This window comes from Halichoeres trimaculatus, unplaced genomic scaffold, assembly GCF_033239565.1.
Source record: "Halichoeres trimaculatus isolate MK-OKI-2021-1 unplaced genomic scaffold, fHalTri1.1 fHalTri1_scaffold_11, whole genome shotgun sequence".
Classification (NCBI taxonomy): domain Eukaryota; kingdom Metazoa; phylum Chordata; class Actinopteri; order Labriformes; family Labridae; genus Halichoeres; species Halichoeres trimaculatus.
The window spans coordinates 35,142,886-35,161,070 of NW_027437189.1; the positions used below are offsets into that span (position 1 = coordinate 35,142,886).

Here is an 18,185-nt window from a genome sequence, read left to right on the forward strand (position 1 = left end):
AAAACATGAAACAATTCACAGAGATCAAAATATAGTTTTAAAATTTCCGAATTTCCATATAGCCTCTTATACCCAGACAGTGATACTCTGGACTGGTGACCTCCTTAAAGCAATTTACTAAAGGAAATCCAAAACCATAGGTGGGAAAAATGTTGTAGAATTGGTATTGATAAATTTAATATAGCACAAACACATTCTCATTTCATATATATGAAACGAGAATGCGTTTGTGCACATATGGCTGTTCCCCAAATGGATCTGTCTCCACATATACAGTCTTTATTTAGTCCCCTCCACCAAAGGGAAACATCTGTGTTTGCATGCTGTGATATCAAATTCAAATTGGTTTTCACAATAATTGATTAAACATAGAAGTGTAAATAGTTTTCCACTCAAGAAGGCATCTTGTGACCCCTATCATGGTCTTGGAAACCTCTGTTACAGGTGTGAAAACCAGAAATCATACACTCCTTTTGAGGTAACGTGAGGCTGTTGTTGGCTGCTTTACCTGACTGTTTCAGGTGACAAAGAGACAAAGGACAGGTCAGGCTCTGTGGTTGGTTTCATTGTTTTATTTGAGTTGTGTCTAAAGCATGGTGATTTCAGTAAACAGAACTGTGTGAGGGAAGGAGGCACTTTACTATACCCTGCTGATGAACATCAGAGAGTGCCGGAGGACAGGTGGTTGTAATGTCTTCACATAAACACAGAAAAATAAATAACAGGGTCTTTGGAGTGCTTGAGAGAGGAATAAAGAATCATTGCTTTGGATGCAGAGATAAAAATGTAACGGTCTTTGAGTACAAAAGTTTTTTTACAAATATTTAAAATAATCTACTGTGGACTCTTGATGGTTTCCTGAGAGGAGTCCAGCTCAAGGTACAACAGGATCACACACATCATGGTCTGGGCCCAACAGGAGCCTCCAGGGCAAGTTGACAGCTGCAGAAACAGGTTTTCTGAAAGGGAAAACGGACTCAACCAGAAAGCTGAAGAAGAAGTCTGTGAGCACTGAATTATGTCAAGTTTCTGAGTTAAAAAAGAAAGGGTTCAAAGAATTGGACCTGAATTTTAAAATCACATGAATACTGTCACACAGAGGACTCTGACCTCAACGTTGTAGCAAACACAAGGAAGTCTGTGCACATCCACTGCATCTCTTAAACTGGCTTTCTTGAAATGTCTGGTAGAGGGCAACACTTCTGGTAGTATCTTCTCAGCTGATGTATTCCCTCTTTAACCATTACCTCCCAATTTGTAGTTTCAAACTTTCTTCAATAAAAAATGATGTTAGGAAGATTCTGGTCCCATTATGGTCCGATCTGTCGGTTGGGAGTTTGGTGTGGCACTCCTTCCTTTTGTACTGGGCTCTAATGAAATCCAAACTCAGTTTCCCAGCCATTTCTGCTTGACTAAATATGAAAAGAATGATTTTGGGCATCCAAAGATGTAAACAAAAAGAAAAAAGGCTGCTCCATATCAGGACTGAAGGAGCAGTTGATATTATTTGGTCTGTGTGGGTCCTGTTCAGTCTGGACGACCCAGTGATGTGTGCTGTCTCTTTGAGTTCATGGGTCCACGAAGGACACTGCGATGTAGCGCACACCGGCAGTGGTGGGCAGGCCTTCGTGGTAGTGGGTGAGGCGGCCCGGGTGCATGAGGGCCCAGCCTTTACGGGGAGCAGAGATGGAGCAGTCATAACGGAGGAACCTGCAGCCGCCTCCCTGCAGCCACAACACACCACAGGTTACTGAAGAGGTCACTTCCCTTTTCTATTTTTATGTCAAACAGCATTTCCATACAAAAAACACAAAGCTGTGTGTCACTGCTTCAAGAAACTGAAATGAAACCTTTACTAAAACTTATTTTAAACAGCATCTTAACTGAAAGAACTTCTTAAACTCTCAGTGGTTGTGGAGCTTTAGGTATAACAGACAAAAACCCCACTAAAACAAACACTCTCACTCTTTAAAACTGAAATACTGTAATGTATTTTGTTACGGAATAAATGAGTGATACTGTAAACTACTGATTGATCAGTCCCTCTGTTGCTGAAGATGCAGGGAAAAACACAGATGCAACACTCAAAAATTGCTCCTAGCCTCAGCTTCATATGTCGTGCAAAGGTGACAGACTTACAAAGAGACAGATGATACGATGATACGAATGGAAAGATTGAAACACCAGGATGGGATGTAAACATGCCAGAAAATATGATGGCATCCATCCATGTGATGAACAACTGCCACGTTAGCATCATGCTTCCTCAAACCTGAGAGCTACACTATGATTGGTCTTTAAGATCCATGTGAAACAACAGTTTTGTCTCCGTTAAGGAAAAAGGTACTGATCTTTGTTTTTTACTGAGATTTCCAGATCACCGTTTGACACGAACAGCTTCTTGATTCACTGAACAACACTAAGAGTAACAACATCCAGTGGTGGGAGGCATTGTTCAGACTGAAAGCTTAAATGTTGAGTGACAGACATGAGGTCTCAGATGTTCATTGAAAGTTTTAAGATATGATTCATATGTTCTAGTTTTTGTTCATTTTTTCCTCCCTGAACTCTTTGGTGCTGCACAGAAACCTCTAGGAGGACCAAAGCTCAGGTCCTGATCAAAAATAACACCCCGGTGTCTGGCTAAGGGTGTCCTGTGCATCGAAAGGGCACTCAGATTACTAATGATGAGATCTCTCTTTGCCAGGGGGCCAAAAACAATTATTTCAGTTTTGGTTTCATTAAGTTTTATAAAGTTGTCTGACATCCCTGAATTTGTCTTTGCTTGACAGTTGGTGAGATACTTGATGCTTTGATGACCATTGGTTTTAACTGGAATGTAAGGTTGTGTATCATCAACATAACAATGATAGTGGACATTATATTTGCCAACAATGTTACCAAGGGGGAGCATATTAATAGAAAAAAGAGCAGGGCCGAGAACGGAACCCTGCAGAACCCCATGAGATAGATTAACTGTAGAAGACAGCAACCCAGATGACACCACAAAGGATCGTTTATTCAAAAAAGAGTTTAACCATTATAAAGCCACTTTACTGAGACCAGCCCATTTCTCCAGCCTGTCAATCAGTTTACTGTGATCTATCATATTGAATGCAGCAGTTAAGTCGAACAGGACCAGGATAGAGCAGTCACCAGAATCTTTGCTTAACAGGAGGCCATAGCACATTTTTAGAAGAGCTGTTTCAGTGCTGTTGCGAGATCTGAAACCGGACTGGAATTCTTCAGATAATTGGTTCTTCATCAGATGTGCATTTAACAGATCAAAAACAACTTTCCAAGATCTTAGCTGGAAATGGGAGATTAGAAATCGGTCTTTAGTTTTCAGGAGAGTTTGGTTCTAGGGTTTGGTTCTAGGTTGTTTTTTTAAGGAGAGGTTCAATCAGGGCATTTTTAAAATGAACAGGGACAGAGCCAGACAACAAAGAGATATTTACAATTGAAACAATATTAAAAATTTTAAAACAAATTTTTTTATTTTATTTTATTTTTTTAACTGGTAGCCCTTTGAGATCTTTTGATGTAAAGGGCAATACAAATAAAATTTATTATTATTATTATTATTATTAAAATGACCAATGGTAGGCATGATCTCCTTTCGGAGACTTGTGGGGACCACGTCTAGGAGGCAGGACGTGGCATCATGCTTTTAACCAAATCACTTAGTGGAGCCAAAATCACAGGGTTGAAAGAGCCGAGGGAAGGCCGGTGTGGTGAATTATTATTTTAAACAGGTGGACTTAGAAGACCTGTGTTGTTGGTCTGTGAATGCATTTTATTTGTATTTTTATTTGTATAAAATATTTTTTGAATTTTTCACAGAGTTCAGGGGATAGCTGTGGACAGTATTGAAAAGCGGACCAACAAACTGGTGGAGGGTTTTAAATAAGAGCTTTCATTAGTTCTTTCATGATTTCATAATACACATGTAGTTTACAAGCCTTCCATTTCCTCTCTGCTCTGCGTGCCCCTCTCTTGATGGATCGGGTATGGTTGTTGAGCCAGGGGAGGGATTTAGAGGTGGATCTGAAACAAGTTTTGACTGGGGCAACTGAGTCCAGAGTTTGTTCACGAAGATGGTTGAATGTGTTAACCAGCGAGTCAGGATCAAAAAGGTCGGGTGGGGCTGCTGTAGAGGAGATTAATGACTCCAAAAGGGTTGAAAACTCTTCTGAAAATGCATCCCCAGGACAGCAGATATGATTATTAAAATCACCAACAACACAAATTAAATCCTAATTGGTTAACATCAAGGAGAGGAGATCAAAGAACTCAGGGATAAATGTGCCTTAAAACTTAGGGGGTATCTAAATTAAAACAAAACTGGCTGGAGCTTGTTAACACAAAATATCAAACTTTTGAAAGAGAGTGATTTGAATTGGTATTTGTCTTTGTAAATGACAGCAGCAACCCACCACGGCTGGACAGCCTTGGTTCCTGAGCAAAGTTGAGGGGTTGCTTCTATCAAGGCGCTGTATTCCCCTGGTTTTGACCGTGTTTCTGTGGTACTCATTTTTGTTTTACTCTCACTTTTATTTATTTTTAATTTTGGCAGTTTTGGTCCTCCATGTATTAAAGTTTTTTATGAATGTTTTTAAGTTTATATGATTTTTTTTGTTACTTAACAGCAAAAAGACTACAGCTTCCCCCAGTGGTGATCACATCACATTACAACCACAGGCTGGTAAAAGTTCTTCAAAAAGTATACTTTGAAGATGAGATGATCTTCACATGAATTTTTTGATCTTTTATTCTAAAAAAAATATTTAAAGATTTAAAATCACTGGCATTAACCTCTGCAGTGTTTGGAAACATGTCAGTCTGGATTCTGCTCTCCACCTACAGATGCCTCATGTTTAGGTGCCTTTTAAGATTTAGAGCGTCTTGTCTTGGTGGTTTTAAAATCTTTATTTTGTTGGTTTTTGATCCTCCAAACTGCAGCTGTCTTGCATTTTTTGTTGTTTGCTAACTGATGATGCTAATTGTCCCACTCAGCGTAGAGGATGTCCTGTTTTCCCACCTGCAGAAATCTGTTTTTTTTTGTTTTTTTTTTGATAAACTTCAGTCTGCCTCACAGCTGTAACAGCACCTTGCCTTGGTTGGTTCAAAGACATGTTTGCAGGATATATGCTTAAGCAGTGGGTTTATTGTTACTCTGAGCCAGCAGCTTCAGTACCATGCTACTGCAGTGACAAGTCGTGCTCACAGGCTGTGATGAGTCCAGTCACCTTCTCACAAAGTGTTAGTGTCTTTTAAAGAGGCCTCCAGTCTGAACAAAGCCTTCCTGACTCAACAGGACACTGTAAGCACAGTCCACCTGTGTGAACAGTCTGATTTCTACCAACCTATGCACACACTCACCTGGTAATCTCGGCCCACTTCATTGAGTGCAATGTTTATAGTAAAAGTGGAGGCGTCGTGGTGCGGTCTCAAAAAGGGCTGCTCGTCTGGCTTATATCTAACTACAAAGGCCAAATCAAACTGAGCCTGCAAACACAGACAGACAGAGAGGAGTCATGCAGGCATTCACACAGAAACACAGAGAGACAGTTCATCGGCCCTCACAGCTCCTGCTCACTAAGAAAAGCTTGGTCCCGCTCCAGCATTCAGGTCATCCAGAGGCGGAGCAGAGAAGCAGACAGAGAGGTGAAGATCACCTGCATCATCATCATCATCATCATCATCATCACCATCACTATGTCCTGTAGCTCCTAACACCTCCTCCTCATTTACCTGGTAGTCCACGCCTTTCCTGTTGAGAGCAATGTTAATAGTGAATGTGGAGGCATCGTGGTGAGGCTCGAGCAGCGGCTGCTCGTCGGGTTTGTACCTCACCACGAAGTTCAAAGGAGTGGCACACTGATGAGAGAAGACATGTTGGTCAGAGGAGCACACACATGGCAGCAGTTAACCAGGGCTGGGACTGCTGCTGCTTCCTGTCACTAACCATCAGTCTATATATTCACTACTTCATCACTCAGGTCGTAAACAACAGGGAGACAGAGCTTCTAGAAAGAGGAAGAAAAGAGAGTTCCTGCTCCTACCATCACCTAAACCCTGATGGGGATTTTCTGTCATTTTACAACACTGGAAAACATTTCCAGACAGCTAACAGGTTTTTTCTTGTTACAGCAGAAACTGTATTTGTTGATACCTTTAATGAACTTATGGTATTTCACATCCAGAGAACTAACTGTATGTAGCTTCTATGAGCACCATCAGTTTTACAGTTACTACCTTCCTCTACCATTGAATTATTTTCTTTTACTCATTTTTGAGCTGTTAATGTTGTCACATCTCATCACATCTAGACCCACTTTATCTCCACTCCATCGCACCCCTCACCTGCTTGCACTTCTAATTTATTTTGATCTAATCACAATTTTTATCAATGTCTCTCATCCTCCCTAATTTTGTTTCATCAATTCTCATCTCCTCAGATATTCTCAACCAATTCCATTTTATCTCATCTCCTGATATAATCTAATGTAATCCCATCTCAAGTTACCACATCCAGTCTAACATTGTTTCATCCACACTTGGTCTTAACCAATCTAGATTCTCATTCTATCTTTTCTAATTCAATAACATTATATCTTATCTCTTAACCTTATTCCATTTCATCTATCCTGAATCATCTATTCAATTTATCTCATTTCACCTCTCACCCAACCTCATCTCACCTCCGCCTTAACTTCACCTTCTCCTTATCCAGTCTAAATTCACTTCTGATCTAACATCAGTTAATCCACACTTAATCTCAACTGATCCTATCTCATCTATTCTTATTCTATTTCATTCTATCTTTTCTAAATGGATCACATTATATCTCATCTCCTAATCTTAATACATCTCATCTCATCTCATCTCCTAATCTTAATACATCTCATCTCATCTCATCTCCTAATCTTAATACATCTCATCTCATCTCATCTCCTAATCTTAATACATCTCTAATTTCTTCTCATTTTAGCGAATTTCACATTATCTCATCTCCACTGTCCTCTCTCCTTATTGATGAATTAAAAACAAAATCAAAGAAATGGTTTATGGCATTGTTGATGGTTGAACAGAGCCATCAGTTTTAACTGGAGTATGTTTTATCAGCAGCTAAAATCTCCTCATGAGAGCTGTTAGTAGCCGTTGTCTGGTAGCTCAGCTGGTTTCTGCTCTTTAGAGCTCTACTCTGTCATTTCTGATGGGGGGCACATCCATGGATAACATGGGGCCACACCACTGCTGCCCATGTATGAATTTTCTTAAGACCCCTGAAACATATATGGACCCCACAGCTTGGTTCACCTCTGTCCCTTCACATACAAACGTAAAAACATATTGAGTTTTCCTCTGTAACCTCTGGGCAGAGGCTCCACAGAAAAACTGGAAACATGAGAAACAGGAAGAGTCAGGTTAAGCAGGGGACACAGGTTAGGTTATTTAAAGGTTATTTAAACCTCAACATGACAAAGCGACAGTTTCACTCCAGTCTTACCTTTGTGTAATATCCAGGGTACATTTTCTCAGTCACAGGAGCGATGAACTCCAGTAAAAACTTGTGCCATTCTTTCTCATAGTTGATCTGGTTCATGTGGATGTCAATCGTTGGGACGTTCTCGTAGCCACCCTGGATTCTGGTGTCCTGAAGGAAAGGAGTGGCTTGAGGAAATGATCCACAAAGGTGACTGAAAAACTGATTAGGGAGTGTTAGGGATGACATACCACATTCCCTCCTCCTGACCATTTTCCAAAATTCTCCATTTCTTCAACCAGGTGGTTACAGGCCACTTCAGAGAAGATGGGGAACCAGTAAACATCCGGACACGGCTGAAGACACAGGACATCTTCATCAAAACCAAAGTCCACATGTCTGGAGCTTTATCTAAGTGAGGGAACGTGTGTGTGTGTGTGTGTGCTCACAGTTTCTATGAGTTTGTCTTTCATCATGTTTGTGTAGTTCTGGTGGATGTATCGCTCCTGCCAGTCCTGAAACAAACACACACATCAAACCCACACATCACTGAGCTCAGTGTCAGAAAAACAGCAGACAGAAGAGTAGTTCCAGCTGACAGTTCCAGCTGACGTTCTCACCACGGGGTTCTCAAAGATCTGCCACAGGTCATTGTGAAGGTGGCTGGTCTGATAGTTCTCCGTGGACAGGATACGGCCAAAAGTGTGCAGGTTGTTGGCGTACATGAAGAGTCCCTGAAAGGAAGCGTGCAGCATATAAATGACCACAGAGAGGAGAAGAGGAAGACTGAGGTTGAGGTGTAGTATCTCTGTCTGTCTCAGACCCACCTTGCTGCGGATGTTGAAGCAGAAAGCCATGTCAGGATCTAAAATCTGAGAGGTGAACAGCTCGTAGTCTGTGAGCTCCTCTCTCAGGACGCTGGCTTTTATCAGGTATACTCTGGAAATATAGGGAACGTTCCACACACCCCTGCAACACAAGACCCCAGCGACAGCCAGCACACATAACTATGAATTAGTGTTTCATTTCAAGCCCTTAAAACATCTTTCTTGGGTAAAGTGAACTCACACTCTGCGTCCCTGAACGATGTCCACGTAGTCCTCGGAGCGAGCGTAGTATCCCTCGGCACTCAGAGCGCCCCAGAAGTTACTCCATAGACGACCAACTCGTGTTATCATGGGGGCCACGATGGGGCTGAGGGACAGTTCACAGAGTTTTTATGTTTCCTGACATGACTGAGAGGTCATTCAGCAGCAGCATCATGAGTAGAAACAAGCCGATCACTGAGGACTTTGTGCTGGTGGAGGTACCTACAGGTTCTGTTCGATGAGGATTTTAAGAGTGTTCTCATTCTTTAAGACCACTTCCACGTCCAGACTGAAGAAATATTCACAGTCCTGGTCTTTCCGACACATGTCACTGAAAGAAAATGAGACCAGTTCAATCTAAATCAACCTGTCTGAGACTTCTTCTGTCAGAGAGTCCTACAGTTTGTTGATCATGTGGTTTTTATGGACTCACATGGCCAGGTTTCTGGATTCAGCTCCATCTATGGCCTCATCAGGCTGGACCACCTTCACCTCCTGATACAGACTCTCATGATCCTTCAGGAAGGAGATCACCTGAGGATGGTGATGAGCCTCCTGCAGGTCAGAGAGGGGTTAATACAAACACAGAGCTTTGTGAGAGCTGAAACGTAACAACGATCCAAAGTTTAATATTAGCAGTGAAAAACAAGAAATAAAACCCCAAATGTAACAACGGGTAACATTTTGGGGTTTTTTACATTTTAAGTTTTTTTACATTTTGGGTCTGTTAGAATGAAATAAGTACACTAGGGAACAATTTTTAAAAAATTCTGATGAGTTAGATTTTTACACTGAATAAAACTAACTTAAAGGGGACATATCATGCTTGTTTCTCCTTTTCACTAAGCCAGACTAGGATGCCTGTAAAGCATTTCTGCCCTCAGTACAAGTCATTTAGTTCCTTCATTGCCCCACAATAGCGTTCTCAATATCCTCAGTTTAGGCCATTCTGAAGATCTCGTTGAAACGCTCCGTTTGGAGAATGACCTCCAGTAACCCCGCAACATCACAGCCCTTTGTGCTCTGATTGGTCAGTTCTATCAGAGGGGCGGAGGGGGTAGAGCCAGGGGGCGGTTTTTGCAGCATGGCAGTATTTACAAAATCGCCACATTGAATGGAGCAGACCGAGCGAGTTTGCTGTTTGCCAAAACTTCAGCGTAAGGCATTGATAGCACTAATAAAATGGCAGAGTGTAGGATACGTCCTTTTGTATTGGACCCCGAGTCAGACCCGGACGGTTCTGCAGCTCAGGAGGAAGAAAATCCACCTGGACACAGATCATCTCAGGACGCTTCAGTGTGGTGAGTCAAAGCGGTACTGTAACATGTATAGTTCATACGTGGAAATATAGGCAGACTTCACCAATAAACTATTTCTATAACAGGGCTCCATCCTGCTCCTTCACTTTTCTCTGTCTGTTTTATCCATCATGCTGAAAGTGTAGTCTAAAGATGGCCTCTACCGTCAGTTCCTCACTATGTTATTACTGCAGCATTATTGTGGTCCAGGTTCACAGTGCATGTCAGAACAAGCATGCAAATATCACAGTCTCACAAGTATTACCACGTCTGCTAAAACTACAGTGCTTTAACTGCTAATTCACCATGTAAAGCCGAGCTGCTCAGCAGAGCACAGTCCCTGCATCCAGCACTCAGTCAGTCGGCTCTTGGTGGGTGTATCCCTCGGTGGCGGTTGTGTGACTAACTGACATCACAGAGGAGGAGCTGCTTTATCAGATTACTCCAATAAAAAGAAAGGATCCTCGTGTCATCACGAAGGTCGAAATCTTGAAGCCAACTGGCAATGACCTATTTTCAGAGGCATCAAATCTCGTTCTAGGATATCAGAAAAAATACAATTTGTCGTTTTTTGAAAATTCAGGGGATGTAAGGTCTTGTTTTCAACTTAATTATTTTATATGTAAGTATTAAATCACGGATCAGCATGATATGTCCCCTTTAACCTTGTTACCATGGGCATACTGTTGTAAGTTCTATTTTGTTTTATGCTGTTTTTTTTGTTTTCAAAGCTTGTAACTATTCCATCTTAGCGTTTTATTTACATATGTTGTATCCTTTGTTCTATTTCATGTCCGCTCCTGTAGCTCCTCCTGTAGCCACATCTTTTGTAAAAACATAATAGTGTTTAATAAACATTGCAGTCATGCCTGTTTCTTTCATATTTCATTGTATGTCAATATTTGGAGTTTTTTATAAAGCAAGCACATATCTGTTATGTAAAGTATTTTTCATTTCGTATAAGAAAACAAGAATACTACAATTCAAAAACTTGACGTGATAGAGAAAAATTGAGAACAGTGTTGGATTCTGCATACAAAAATGAGTTACAAACAGCTGTCAGACGGTTATATTTTTTCAGGATAATTGACGTAGCTCAGCATTTCATCCAGTCTCATGTTCTTGTACACTCTCAGGGTTGATGTATGTTTATCTGGCAGATAGAAGGATAGCTTCTGTCTCCAGCTTGTGTCTGTGAGGTCTCTTTGACTTTGTGTAAACTTTCACCCAGTCTCCAAGCTACATGCTCTAATTCAACACACACACACTTGGATAACTCATCTTACTGAAACCTGACACTAGCTGTGGGCTGAGACAGTGATGTCAATCTTGTTTTAGGCCAATAAAAGTTGGGTGTTAGGGTAAACTCAACCTCTGTATAGGCGCAACAATGATTGTTATAAAATTGTGTTGCTCCTGGATATCGGGGCTCATTCTTTTGGGACCAGCGCTGTAAACTTTACCTGTGACAGAAAATTCTAATCTATTTAAAACTTTTCAGGATTTGTGAATGTAAAATTTGAGAGTTTGAAAGTGAAATTATTCTGAAATCATTGTTTTTTTATTCAACTGGAAATTCCAAACAGGAAAGCTGTGAACTTTCAAATTATTTTTTATTTTTCCAGGAAATGTTAGAAATTTTTCCACATTTTAAGCACATATAAAAGAAACTTTCAGATGGTTTGGTCATTTAGAGGGCTTTTTAAAACTGATTCTGGCTGTGTGTGTCTGTTCTGTTTGTGTTGTTTGAGTATTTTTCATCAAGTCCACACACATCACCAAACTTCTCCTTTCAGCTCTCTCAAAGTTATCTTTATTCCTGTGGATTAACTTTGAATCAGCACATGTTTCTCTGCTGCTGTTCAAGAGCTGAGTGTTCAAACCCCATCCTCATCTATGATCAGAGCACTTTCAAAGTCAGGCCTGATCTCAGGTTTTATTTGATTATTTGGCCCTATCAGGTCCAGGATTAGAACTTGTGGGTCAGTTTGCAAAGTGTTTGTGTGGTACCTCGATGTGGATGAAGAGTTTGAGTTTGTCTTTTGGATACTGGAGCTTCAGGAGACGCTCAAAAAATACTGAGACGAAGGGAGTTGGCTGCTGGATGAAGATACCGATCAGCACTGTCGGGTACTCGCTCTCCTGTGAGATGAAAAAGATTAAGAGAGGGAGATAGATAAATAAACAAATGATCAATCTCACACAGACATAAGCAGACACCATCAATTTGTCACCAGACCTTCAGAGCTGTGAGTAGACGGAGGTTCTCATGACACACTGTGCACCCGGTCTCAAAAGTCCAAGTGTTTGGGATGTAGTTCCCCAGGTAGTTAATCTGAAGCTGGAAAAGACATGTGAATGTAATCCGTCAGTTAACCCTGAAACCTCTGCAGGAAGTTTGTGACAGGGCAGAAAGAGTTAAAGAAACGTCAGAAACGCCTTCCAGGAACAGAACATTCCACTTCCACCCCAGCTGACAGCAGCACCCGTCAGCTCCATACCTTTGTTGGTCCGTTGCCATGAATGATGACAGGGAGGGTGTCATACAGCACATTTCTGGCCCGGACTCGTCCATCCTCAAACTTCAGCACCACTTCATCTGGAAACACACACACACACACACACACACACACACACACACACACACACACACACACACACACACACACACACACACACACACACACACACACACACACACACACACACACACACACACACAAACACAAACACAAGTCAAAGTGTAGCCTGAGGCTGTGGAAAGGTTAATCTGACCATGCTAGGTGTGGAGGAATAATCTCAGGCAGGTGGTGGAGAGCAGAGACAGGATCTGACTCTGGTTCAACTCTTTAAATGAATAAACAACAATCTGAGGAGTCAGAGTTTACTCGTGCCTGTCCAGACTCAGACTCTTGGAGTCGCCTATGAGCTTTGACACTTCTGTCTCACACACCACTCATAAATTCTTCTCTCAGCCTCAGAGGAAAACATATTGCCTGCACCGAGGAGAGGAGCTCAAGTCTAAACGTGCCGCTCTGCCTGAATCGCAGCAGCTTCAAATCAGTGACTGCTGCCTGTGAGGTCTGACTCAGTGTGTGTTTCTAAGGTAGCTGTCTATTTACAGACACAGTTTGCTACTTTCAAGGTCACATTTTCCCATTTGACAACACATTCTGTGTGTGTGTGTGTGTGTGTGTGTGTGTGTGTGTGTGTGTGTGTGTGTGTGTGTGTGTGTGTGTGTGTGTGTGTGTGTGCGTGTGTGTGTGTGTGTGTGTGTGTGTGTGTGTGTGTTTAAAGGAAGTAATTGCTTTGTAAACCTGAAAACCATGCTGAACTCACCAAGTGCTCCGTGAAGGTTCTGGAACAATCTGCATTTGGTGTCCAGAGTGATGTTGATGGACTTCTGAAACACACAGAGGAGCAGCAGTTTTAAAAAGTGCAGGAGAGCTGATCAAACACACATTACAGACACCACCGAGAACAGGCTCTGAGGAAAACTTCAAGAGGCCTGTTACAACCCGACTCGTGAGGGGACAGGGAAGCTACATAAAACCCCAGTTCTGTTGTAAACATAAAGCTATTTATTTGTTTCAATGAAATAAAACTGTGTAGTTAACCAAATGGCAGGCGTACAAACGAACAAGGAGGAGGTGGCTACTTAAAGGACACAAATTCACAACCAAGAGCGACTCTAACTTGGAGCGAGGGAAAACAACAAAGTAACAATACGACCAAAAACTCTGAAGCAGCTCCCCAAGCCCTGAACAATGTAACAACACAATTTCTGCAGTTCGCCTCCCACAGCCCACACATGATCAACACTCAAACCATGCAACTAGTGAAGTGTCTACCCCCAACCACCTGCTCCTCAGCCAATCGCAGCGTACCTGTAGGGGCAGCACCCTCTCACACACTCACACACTCAGACCCACATACACAGGCTGTCTTGGCTGGGTGTGCGAGTGGTTTCTGGTCTTTCTGCAGCCAGACTCAAGTGGCTGCATTTACTGGATACATCGCGCCAAGGCAAGGTATTTACCCAATGCTACAGTTTGAAACGTGACATCAAGCAAACGTTGAGGTAGCTGGCAATATGTAGCGCTATCGGCAGCCCGGTGCTCCTGATGTATCTGTAGGTTAACGTGACAACAATTAAACACTGTCAGTTTGTAAGTAGTTTAGTAGCCCTTTATATTTAGCGCAGCAGGCAGCCCGATGCTCTGAGACATGTCCGTAATGTACAACATTAGTGAATCCTGGTTATGTCCTGCCAGTCATCTACCAAGCAGAGCTAAAGTAACCTCACTCTTCATTTTATTGATAGACTCTCAAGTTTGAACAGACCACTGCAGAAAAACTGCGGATTGTGGTTGGAATGAACATTAGCACAAACAGTTTAGCCCCTGTGTTAGCCTTTAGCTCCTGCTTTAGTCTTTAGCTCCTGCTTTAGTCTTTAGCTCCTGCTTTAGTCTTTAGCTCCCGCTTTAGTCTTTAGCTCCTGCTTTAGTCTTTAGCTCCTGCTTTAATCTCTAGCTCCTGTTTTACCCTTTAGCTTGTTTAAGCCTTAAGCTAGTGTATTAGCATTCACTTGTGTCTTACCCTTAAGCTTGTGTTTTAGCTTTCAGCTCGCGCTCTATCTCTCTCCTGTTTAGCTTTCTTCTGCTCTTTCTGTCCTTTTTCTGTCTGACAGTTTCCACAGCCAGCGTGGTGTTGTCATAGAGACCTAGATGTGCTGTAGATCAATCTGGTCTTGCACTGGAAGCTAAGAAGTAGCATTCTGAAATAACCTGTAATCTGTAATATCGGTGCTGTTAATCTCATTTCAAAGTGTGGATTAGGAACAGGCATATATCTAGAAGGGAGACTTTTTCAAGATCACTTAGAAACTCCTTACAGCCCCTTAAAGTTTGTCTACTCAGCAAATATTCATGTTTGCTGCTGGGGCCTTTGTGTCTTTCCTGCTTATAGTTAACGTCACTGTGTTTGCACCTCGGGGCAACCGTAGCACTCCTAGCGTGCTGACTAGGGATGTCCCAATGTTACATTTTCACTTCCGATATGATACTGATACTGCAGCATTGAGTATTGGCCGATACCGATATCAATCGGATACGATATCAGCATTAAACATGCATACTTTTATTACTTATTTTGTAGTATGTCTGTCATGTTAGAAAAGGCTTGATTAAGTGATATAATTCAAACAAAGAACAGTAGTCAGCAACAGTAGGTATGAGGAAAAACTGACCCATTTATTATGAACCAATGGGTAACAGAAATTTTAACATTAACAAAAAATACTAGTAATTGAATAAAATAAAGAATAGATTAGAAAACCCAGAAAATAACCTAAATAAATCAAATAAAAACAGCAGGAGCGGAGTCTGAATGGACTGCTTATATCGGAGATTTGAGATGCATTCTGATATAATCTGATACTTGTTTTTTTGCCAATACCGGACCAATGCCCAATATCAATATCGAACTGGGACACCTCTAGTACTGACTCTGTCTGCCTTCAGTGATTTTCATCTCAACACTTCTTTTCATTATTGTTCAAAATAGTGATCTATGAATGTGTTTATCTGTCATGTCAGGCAGAGAACTAAAAGAAGTTAACACCAGGAAACTTCATTCTGCAGGCTTAGTTGTCATATCATGTGGTGTTTACTCCTTCAGACATCAGCTGTTCTCATCCATCCAACAGCACCACACGTTCTGTTTGTCAGCCAATCATATCACTCCTGTCCTTTTCTGAAATGTGGCTTCCTCTTCCACTAATCCATCGCAGTGTGAAACCCTCAACTGCTCTTTCAGTGTCTTTGCATCTTCACCATCTCATCATTATCAGATAACGTCCTTGGTCAACACCTCAACATTGAGGAAAGTTTTCTCAGTGCAGACTCCCTTCAGTCACCCTGTTCTCTCTTCATTTCTGACATTAACTCACATCGTTTCTGAGGAGTGTACCTCCAACTCATGGACTGCATGTCACTGCTCAATCTCAGTCACCTGTTAGCTATTTGTATTTACTGTAAGTTTGCACATGTGGAAAATTAAAAGGAAGAGGAGGATTTCTACCCACTGAGCTACTGGAAGGCTTTTGATGCAAAACATCTGTGAACAAAGTGAAATTCACAGCAGGGTGGGCAAACCTGCAACAGCTCGTTAAGAGCTCCATAAGTTTCTTTCAGGATTTAGAAATATGAATCATCTTCAAGTCATCAAGTCAAGATTTGAGTCTGAAAAATGGAAATCTACAGAAGCAGCAGCAGCATTTCAGAGGAATGGGATAAAATCCTCTTTCTGGATTGCTGCACTCAAAATAACTGACGCAAATAAAGGCCAGGGCCCGTATTCACAAAGCATACCAAGGCGAAAAGTAGCTCTCAGTGACATCATTCTTAGAAAAATCTGAGAATTCATCAGATTCTAAGATTTTTCTCTGAATTTTTCCTTGGGAAGTTAATGTTATTCACAAAGTTTATTAAGTCCTAAGAGAGCTCCTAAGGTGAAAAACTGTTAGGAGGTGGGAGGAGTTTAAAGAGCCTCAGAGTGGACACCCATACTGATGTCAGACTTTCCCAACACACTTCACACAGTTTCTGCCTCCTGCACAGGCTGTTAGCTGCTGATCCACCCCAGATCTGAGAGTAAAAATTGGCTTACGGCAATGTGTACGTGTGATTTATGAAACGTGCGTACCAGGGCCAATCACGGTGTATGCCTCATCAGGTCTTGATAAAAGTGGCGACTGATAACAATCATAATTTACAACACCATAGCAGCCAAGGTAGAAAGAAATGATGCCGTATGGCAGCCGGAAAAGTGGAATCAAAGTGAGCTGAAAAAAACTTGTCTGCAAGGAAATCACTGCAGCCATCAGCATAACTTCATTTGTGGTCGTTTCGGTGCCTGGAAAAGCTGTGTGTCCATCGTGCACCTACGCTCGGGTAGACCAGAGTTTATGATTACTTGTACCACGAGGAGAGCAGGTTGTTTGTGATCCTATGTTAATGAATGTCTATTGTTCGGTGCCGGCTGAATGTTCTCTGCAGAGACTTTATTATGGACATGGGAGTGCATTAAAGACTGATAACAGCATCTCTATTTTTTCTTTAAGTAAATGGACGAAGGAAAAACTTTTTTACATGTAGGAACCACCTAACAGCTCGCGCTGCTGCTCTTTCATAGTGATGTATTTTATAGATTGACAGAAGAGTAAAATGTTAAAAAAAAAAAAAAAATGTGTCATTTCTAATTCAACCATCTAAATATTAATCTAAGAACACCAGTTTTTCAGTCTGAAATGTTTTGCACTCATGTAATCAAATAATTCTCCTCCACAGACAGATTTCCCTCGCTGCACCGCACTGCCCACTGACATGAAACTTATGTGAGCAAACTCAGACCTGGCGTGGGATTTGAGCGTACTGTACAGATTGATAAATGCCGATCTGTCTGGATACGAGCGTACACCCATTTTTGGTTGTAGGCACGCTTCATTAATCAGGGCCACTGAGTAGTGAAATGAGCAGCATGGACAGTAAAAAGAACAATAAGCGAATCAATATAATCAGCATGTGAATGAGGTCAAATTCAAATACTTCAAAGCTGTGTCACAATTAATTGCATTTAGCTGGGTTTCATTACTGTCATGATGACACATTTCTTTATACAGTCTGAGTTGTGACATCTGTTGAGTTTACTGTACATTCATTACTACGAGCTCAGCGCACTTTTTCTTTTTGTACCAACCAATCTGAGCTTTTAGGAGACTGTCATACGTAGAAATGAGGTCAACCGCACCTCCTCACTGAGTTAAAGGTTCTGCTCCCTCTTTGCTCAGAGCTGCTCTCAGAAACTTCCTGAATCCCTGAGGAGCTCTCTGAGTGGACTCTGAGAAGCTTTGTGAATACAAAGCCCCAGGATCTCTGTTTGGGAGCATAACAGCACATTAATGTTGGTTATATGTTAGGGCCAATTGTCCTTGCAGTGTAGGGATCTCCTGTAAATTTGGCCTGAGGTAGAGCGGAGTTCAGATCAGTGCTGGGTCACAGATCTTACTCTTTTTGCAGGATGGATGTAGATCTTGGTGAAGAACAGCTGATCACTGTCGTTGTCTTCTCCTGTCCAATCAGAAACCATCTCTTTAATGTTGGGGAGGTAACCCATGAAACCTGAGGACAAAAAAACAATCGGGAGAGAAAGTTTGAGTTCTGTTTTCATGTGAGTGAACTTAGTTTCTGTATCAGAGCACTTGAAGTAAAAGTCGTCTGCACTCAACGGTCCTGACTGATGTGCCCAGCT

At 41.6% G+C, this 18,185-nt stretch overlaps 1 protein-coding gene across 2 annotated transcripts in view; it reads right to left on the reverse strand.

Moving 5' to 3' along the window:
• Positions 1 to 557: 557 nt before the first annotated feature.
• Positions 558 to 18,185, reverse strand: part of plod1a (procollagen-lysine, 2-oxoglutarate 5-dioxygenase 1a) — a 30,555-nt gene continuing 12,927 nt past the window's right edge. Inside the window, exons 5-19 of one of the 2 annotated variants that reach the window (XM_074681536.1) lie at positions 17,943 to 18,055; positions 13,215 to 13,278; positions 12,377 to 12,474; positions 12,115 to 12,216; positions 11,886 to 12,017; positions 9,011 to 9,132; positions 8,804 to 8,908; positions 8,558 to 8,683; positions 8,317 to 8,458; positions 8,110 to 8,223; positions 7,939 to 8,004; positions 7,741 to 7,845; positions 7,514 to 7,660; positions 5,383 to 5,508; positions 558 to 1,724 (exon numbers count right to left, since the gene is read on the reverse strand). In XM_074681536.1, coding sequence (XP_074537637.1) covers positions 1,569 to 1,724; positions 5,383 to 5,508; positions 7,514 to 7,660; positions 7,741 to 7,845; positions 7,939 to 8,004; positions 8,110 to 8,223; positions 8,317 to 8,458; positions 8,558 to 8,683; positions 8,804 to 8,908; positions 9,011 to 9,132; positions 11,886 to 12,017; positions 12,115 to 12,216; positions 12,377 to 12,474; positions 13,215 to 13,278; positions 17,943 to 18,055 — 1,718 coding nt within the window. In that variant the 3' untranslated portion in view covers positions 558 to 1,568. Of the gene's footprint in view, positions 1,725 to 5,382; positions 5,509 to 7,513; positions 7,661 to 7,740; positions 7,846 to 7,938; positions 8,005 to 8,109; positions 8,459 to 8,557; positions 8,684 to 8,803; positions 8,909 to 9,010; positions 9,133 to 11,885; positions 12,018 to 12,114; positions 12,217 to 12,376; positions 12,475 to 13,214; positions 13,279 to 17,942; positions 18,056 to 18,185 lie in introns of both variants that reach the window. The other variant, XM_074681535.1, reaches the window with a different exon arrangement.